This window comes from Strongylocentrotus purpuratus, unplaced genomic scaffold, assembly GCF_000002235.5.
Source record: "Strongylocentrotus purpuratus isolate Spur 01 unplaced genomic scaffold, Spur_5.0 spur5_scaffold_21, whole genome shotgun sequence".
Lineage (NCBI taxonomy): Eukaryota > Metazoa > Echinodermata > Echinoidea > Camarodonta > Strongylocentrotidae > Strongylocentrotus > Strongylocentrotus purpuratus.
In genome coordinates this window covers 8,864,223-8,871,123 of record NW_022145607.1, presented here as the reverse complement: position 1 = coordinate 8,871,123, position 6,901 = coordinate 8,864,223, and the positions used below count along the sequence as shown (strand labels likewise).

At 39.6% G+C, this 6,901-nt stretch overlaps 1 protein-coding gene across 1 annotated transcript; it reads left to right on the top strand.

The window, feature by feature from the left end:
* The first annotated feature begins 3,320 nt into the window (after positions 1–3,320).
* LOC115928196 (gastrula zinc finger protein XlCGF57.1-like) lies at positions 3,321–6,311 on the top strand. The gene is made up of 2 exons (XM_030995124.1): positions 3,321–3,452; positions 4,049–6,311. Exon 2 carries the CDS (start codon positions 4,273–4,275, stop codon positions 5,998–6,000), a length of 1,728 nt encoding a protein of 575 aa, XP_030850984.1. The 5' UTR covers positions 3,321–3,452; positions 4,049–4,272; the 3' UTR covers positions 6,001–6,311.
* The last annotated feature ends 590 nt before the right edge of the window (positions 6,312–6,901 follow it).

Genomic DNA, 6,901 nt, shown 5'->3' with positions numbered 1-6,901 from the left:
ATCTAAAAAATTCATCAAAAAAAAAAAACGTGACCTAACTTCACGCAAGGGGGTTTACAGTTGATTTATCAAAAAATGTGATCAAAAATAAGGTAATATCATATCTAATTTGCAAGGCAATATATCATACAATCAGTTGGTACCACTTTTTACTTACAATTTTGAGGAAATCTGCTCTCAAATTGAAGATTTTCAGACCCTTAATTATCCTTAATTATCGGTAAGTTGAACATTTTCGGAACGGACGCAAAAGATTGCAAAATTTACCGATCTTTTGTCTTTATCTTCACAATTTCGTACCCAATTCCAAAGAAAATTTCATCTTTGCGTAATTTTGTGTTCCTCTTTCCATTGGTGATTTCAGATTTTTGAAATCTATTCTTACTGATTTGTTTGAGATAGCGAACTTAGCTCACGCGCGAACTTTGGTCACACCACCATACTCAAAATGCGAGGGGTCGAAGCGAAGTAAGATAAGAAACGCGTGATGCGAGGCCGCTTTTAGTAGCGAGTACACTGGCAAAATTTTGCTTAACCCCGTACTATAGGGGTTAAGGGGGGGGGGGGTCTTAGCCCCACCTATAGTACGGGGTTAAGCCTATTCCACTTTCTGTTCAGACTTGTATTTACCAAAGGGGCTAACCCCCGGCCCACCTCAGTATGGGGTTAACTAACCCTGCAAAATATCAGGGCTATCTCCGCAATTGTGGTGCTAACTCCTGCTAACCCCGCAATTGCGGTGCCAAGCAAATGAATGAGAACAGAAACGAAAAATAGTCTGGTACCCGCAATGGAGCGTATCGCAGCTGGCCAGATGCGAAGTAAGGAGCCCACTGTCTAATCATATAGTCCGGGGCTAAGAATTCATAAATTGCAGTGAGAACAGCATGAATTTTCTTATTCCAGAATAGGCGCTAGTACATGCGGGCTGCCATTTGTGGATTATAATGCATACCTACATGTACATTATAATCCTAGATGGCAGCCCGCATGTTTTGCCTCTGCTCTTAGACCAATATTATTAATTTCAAAGTCATGAAAAGGCACTAAATATCAACAACATGGTCTACAACAACTCCAAATGACAAAATAATCCCAGCCATGAATTTTTTTGAGCATTTGACAACCAAAAACTTGAAATTTTTTGTCATAAAAAAAATATTTAAAAATCAGCTGATTTTTTTGGTCGATCTTCCGATCCGATACCGATCAAAGGTGCGAGGGTGTCGCTCCGATCTTCCGATCCGATCAGAGCCCCAACTTACAGGGTTATGTAAAATACATTTTTCTTCCAAGCACCAGTAAAAACTTTGGCTTCACATACATGTGTACATGTAAGAATGCACACAACTATATTTAGGTCACTGCCTTGAAATGGTTTTCCAAAAAAATAGTCATGAATATGCATTAAAGGTACCATGTCCCATTTGCAGGTCAAAAATGAAAAAGTTAAATTCCAACTGCATTGAAAGATAATACTAATTTAGAACTTCCCTAAAAAAGGTGGGGCTTGAAATGTCTTCAAGTGGGAAATAACGACTATTAGTTGTCAAATCGACTTCAGGGCTAAAGTATAGAGCCCAAAAGTAAAAGTCTTGATTTTCAGACAATTGTACCGAATGGTCATAACGTTTTATGCTGCGCAAAGATTCAATCAGTTTAATCTTGGCCATCACAAGAAGTGGGTTATTGATGTAGACAAATGCTCATGTACCCTTTACAACTCTTTTCATGTATGTTATTACCAAAAAGAAAAAAGCCAGTCAGTCACTCAATAGTGTCTGACAGTGAAGTCTAGCAAGTAAACGGGTTTCCTTGCATAATTTGAATATGAGGACACTGCTAACGTTTAAATTTCATAGATAGGACATAATTCTGCAAAGTTCTACAGAATTTGAGGTTGGCTGCAAAAGGGACACAGTACGTACCTTTAAGTCTTGGGGAGGCGATACATGTAGGTGTTCTACTAAAAAAAAGGTCCAATGGGGATGGTTTTCATTAGTTTGACTAGGAACAGTTTTTAAAGTGGTCGGGTTAGAATATGGAGAGTATCATCATTGTGACCCATTTCCAAATGTTCTGTTTATGTATCTCCTAAAAGAATAATTTGTTACAATACAAGTGGCATAGGGTGGTATTCCGGTAGCGCGTACTAAGTTAGTGCGTACTAAGTTAGTCCACACTTTTATGGAGTGCCTGTTGCCAACCCATTTACCTTGTACAGATTATTTTAATCCTGCAATGAAAAGTGTCCACAAATTTAATTTTGCAATGAAATGGGAAGAAAAAGATATTATGATTATGGACTAAATTTCAATGAAGTCCTTGGTAGATTATCTTTATCATGAATATTGAAGGAGGAAGATGACACCTAGCATTCCATAGAAGTGTGAACTAAAATTCTTGTTTAGTCTGGACTTAGTCTCGGCTTAACTTATGAGAATACCACCCATAGTTTTTAACCCTATATAGCCCCGGGGGGGGGGGGGGGGGGGGGGGGGGGGGGGGGGAGCTTTAGAAGCCCCCCTATACATTTTTTGCGATAACTTTTTAACGCAATAAAATCTGGCGCTGAAATTTTATGAGTTTTTCTTTGACATCTCCCGCACATTTTAAGACCCGATTTGTGAAAATCGGGGGTATGGTATCGGAGATGTAGCACATATTTGTGACCAATGTCACACAAAAAACGGCTCCAAAAATGGTTTCCGATGATCTTGTGTGATCTCTTTCTTCAGAAAACATCCCTTTTGGCCATCATGAACTATTCTAGATAACAAAACAATAAAAACAAAAGATTTAAAAACAAAGAAATACATAAGAAATTAGAATTTCAAGAAAAATTAGCATATTTTCATAATTAATTACAATTATAAGTATGGAATTTCAATACATGTCATTAATTTGACTACCCTATCTTTTAAATTATATGTCAAGCTACAAACATGCCAAATTTAATTGCATTTTCTCCATAAATAGGGGGAAACTGGACAAAATGAAAATTTGTTGGAAAAATTTGCATATTTGCATAATTAATTAGACATAAATTAAAATAAACGATATACCGTATATCATAAATTTTACTAAGCATTCTTGATTAGTACATGATAAGACACAAACACGCCAAGATTGGACAAAATCGGTCCATAAATAGCCGAGATCATAGGGGGGGGATGGGGGGCCTTAGAAGCCCCCCCCCCCCCCCCCCCCCCCCCCCCCCCCCCGGTTATGCGGTTTCAAAATAGCCCGGGCTAAATAGGGTGAAGGGGATTTATTTCCCAGGAAATCCCTATTCATGCAGAGTCAGTAACATTTTAATCCTTACTAATTATATATTTTAGATGAACCAGTGAATAGCAGGGAGGAGCAGCCAAAGGTTCAAATTGAAAGTGGATTTGAGATTTACCTTATCAAAGAAGAAGAGATAGAAGAAACTTCACTTCAACAGAATGGTGAGAAAGTTATATTTTACAATTAGGCACATGGAGGCCTGAATGGAAAACATGTGAAGAGAGAACCGCTTTGAAAATTTTAAAGTTAAGTGACAATCATGTAATATTAGATTGGAATAGAGGAGATGAAATGGCAACACCAATAAATAAAACAAATTGAAAAAGTACATTTATAGTTGGAGTGGAACTAGGAAGTTACAGGTTTTAAAATCAGCATGCCATTGCTCTGTTTTTTATTTGCATTTACAAAAAAGGGCAATAAAGATGTTGTCCTTTTTAAATTTTGCAGTAATAACAATTAAAATGTAGAAGAAAAAAGAACAGTTATCATTCAGCCAGTTTGTATTTACAATTTGTGCATGTGCAGTAAAGGTCATTTGTGCCAATTACAAATGGCCTGTATAGTGTATGGGCCATGGTGGACACAAGAGTATGAATTACATTATTAAACGGGTAGCATGTCCATCAAAACAGATGCACATACACACACTGTTTCTGATCTTTTGAACCCCCACTAATTAGAAACTACTTTTGATATCTATAATTTGTCTGATTGCATATATACCGTATAATATTATGTCTTCCTTTTTCACCAGATGTTTGTTGCAGCTCTAAAAACGCTTCAGATGATTTGGACTGTCAGGAGAAGATATCAGAATCCCAGTTATCAGAGGATGAATGTTTAGAGGTTGACAGCGAGGGAGCATCTGAAGGAGAACATTTAGAGAAGGAAGATCATGAGGATTCTGAATCGGGATGGCTTCCCGTTTTAGAAGGTATCTCTCCCGTCTCTCAAGACTCCAGCCAAGTTCTACCAAGCATGGAGAACAGTAGCCAGAGTGAAAGAGAGCTAGATGAATCCATGAATGATCCAACAAATTCTCCTCCTACCCGTGATGAAGATTCTACAGGGAAACAGGGATTTGACTGCACCAAGTGTAAAAAGAGATTTTCTGTTGAATCTGATCTTGGATCTCATGTGATGACGTGCTGTGGAAACCTATCTACTCAATGTCCAGTCTGCAAGAAGATTTTCACGTCAAAGCCGAATCTAGGAAAGCACATGAGACTTCATACTGGGGAGAAACCATTTGAATGTGGTGAATGTGGAATGAGATTTACTCAGAAGCCACATCTAGTTTACCACCACAGAACACATACGGGTGAAAAACCCTTTAAGTGCACAGAATGTGGTAAAGGTTTTATCACAAAGTCTGTCCTAAAAGATCATTTTAGAAGACATGGAGGTAACGAACCTTTTCAATGCTCTTATTGTGACAGGAAACTGAATTCCAAGAATCATCTCATGGGACATGAGAGAACGCATACTGGTGAGAAACCTCATCCTTGCTCTTCATGCAGTAAACGATTTTCAAGAAAATATCAACTTATGGTTCATGAAAGAATACACTCTGGTGAAAAACCCTTTCAGTGCACAGAATGTGGTAAAGGTTTTATCACAAAGACTGTCCTAAAAGATCATTTTAGAAGACATGGAGGTAACGAACCTTTTCAATGCTCTTATTGTAACAGGAAACTGAATTCCAAGACTCATCTCATGAGACATATGAGAACACATACTGGTGAGAAACCCTTTAAGTGCTCAGAATGTGGTAAAGGATTTTCCCAAAGAAGTCACCTAACAATGCACTTGAGAAAACATGGAGGTAATGAACCTTTTCAATGCTCTTATTGTAACAGGAAACTGAATTCCAAGAGTGAATTCATTAACCATGAGAGAACGCATACTGGTGAGAAACCTTATCCTTGCTCTTCATGCAGTAAACGATATTCAAGAAAAGATCACCTTTTGATTCATGAAAGAAAAGTACACCTGAAAGCAAAGAGTCCCGAAACGTCCAAAGACTCTAATGATGACAGTGATGTGTCTTTTCAAAAGGACCTTGATAAACAGAAGACATGCAGTGATAAGAGTTCTTATCAATGTCCTGAGTGCAACGAGAAATTTAAAACAAAGATGACTTTCACGCAACACATGAAAGAGCATACAGGAGATAAGATCTATCAATGCGGTGAATGCAAGAAGGGTTTCACTTCAGAGTCTGGTCTCAAACGTCATATGAGAATACACACAGGTGAATGGCCCTTTCAATGCTCTCAATGTTATAAGCAGTTTGTTTCAAAGAAGCAATTCAAGTTGCATACGCTAAGACACAAAAGGGCAACACTCTCATGTAGCTATTGTGATGTGAAGTTTTTGGCACAAGGCGATCTTAATCGACACATTCGCACACATACAGGGGAGAAGCCCTTCCAGTGTGATATATGTAAGAAAAGATTCAACAGAAATTCTGATGTTAATAAGCATCTGCAGAAGGCAAAGGGTCAGGGTCCATACCCATGTACAGATTGTGATGAGATATTTTGTTTGAAGGTTGGTTTAACAAACCATATGATAACGCACATCCAACCAATGCCTTATCAATGTTCTGAATGCTTGCAAAAGTTCAAAAGCTCGTCAGAATTGGAGTCACATGATATGAATAAACACAAAGGAAAAAGGATCCAATTCTTGTCTAATTTGTAAAGAGACATTTTTGTCCCAAGATTACCTTAGTGTACATATGCAAATTCACTCTGATGAGAAACCATACAAATGTTCTGAATGTAGAAAGAGGTTTAGTTTGAAGGAATACCTTGACACACATAAGATAATACACTCAGCCATAAAGCCTTTTGAGTGCAATGAATGTGACGAGAGGTTCCATCGCAATCATGATCTGAAAAAGCATATGATGAGACACACAGGAAGTGAGCCATATCCTTGTTCTGAATGTAAAGGCCCGGTCACACAGAGAGGACGCATGGAAACGCACGGCCGGCGCATGGAAAATTTGCAATTTTGGCCAGTGCGTTGTCGTTCGCTAGGCGTGCGTCATCACTCGTTACTCGTTCGTCGAGCGCGCTGGACCCACGCTATGCATACGTCGTCATTCGCTGTGTGCGTCGGGATTTTTTGAGCATGCTCAAAAACGTGCGCCGAGCTCGACGCATGAATGTACACGCCAAAGGCACGCCAGACGTGCGTTGAGCGCGCTGGACCAGCGCCAGACATACGCGGAGCACACGCCCTGTATACGCACAGCGCGCTAGCTACATGCTGTGCATTTTGTGTCAGCTCGCTAGCTTTTCCAAAATCATGACAAAAGTTAGGCACACGGCCTTTTCCGATTTCCAATGCGCTGGCCGTGCGTCGTAGAACGCGGTGCATGCGTGGACCATTCGTCCCGCGCGCTAGCAACACGCTGTGCATTCTTGGAAGTTGTTATCATGTGCGCTCTGTGTTCGGTCTGTATGCGCCCTGTATGCGCTCAGCGCGCTAGCAACACGTTATGCATTTGGTGTCAGCTCGCTGTACATGTAGCTTCGACAAAAGTTGGGCGCACGACAACGCACTGGCCAAAATTGCAAATTTCCAATGCGCTGGC

Excerpts from the sequence above, each read along its gene's own strand:
- LOC115928196 (XM_030995124.1), top strand. The coding sequence starts at position 4,273 with ATGGAGAACAGTAGCCAGAGTGAAAGAGAGCTAGATGAATCCATGAAT.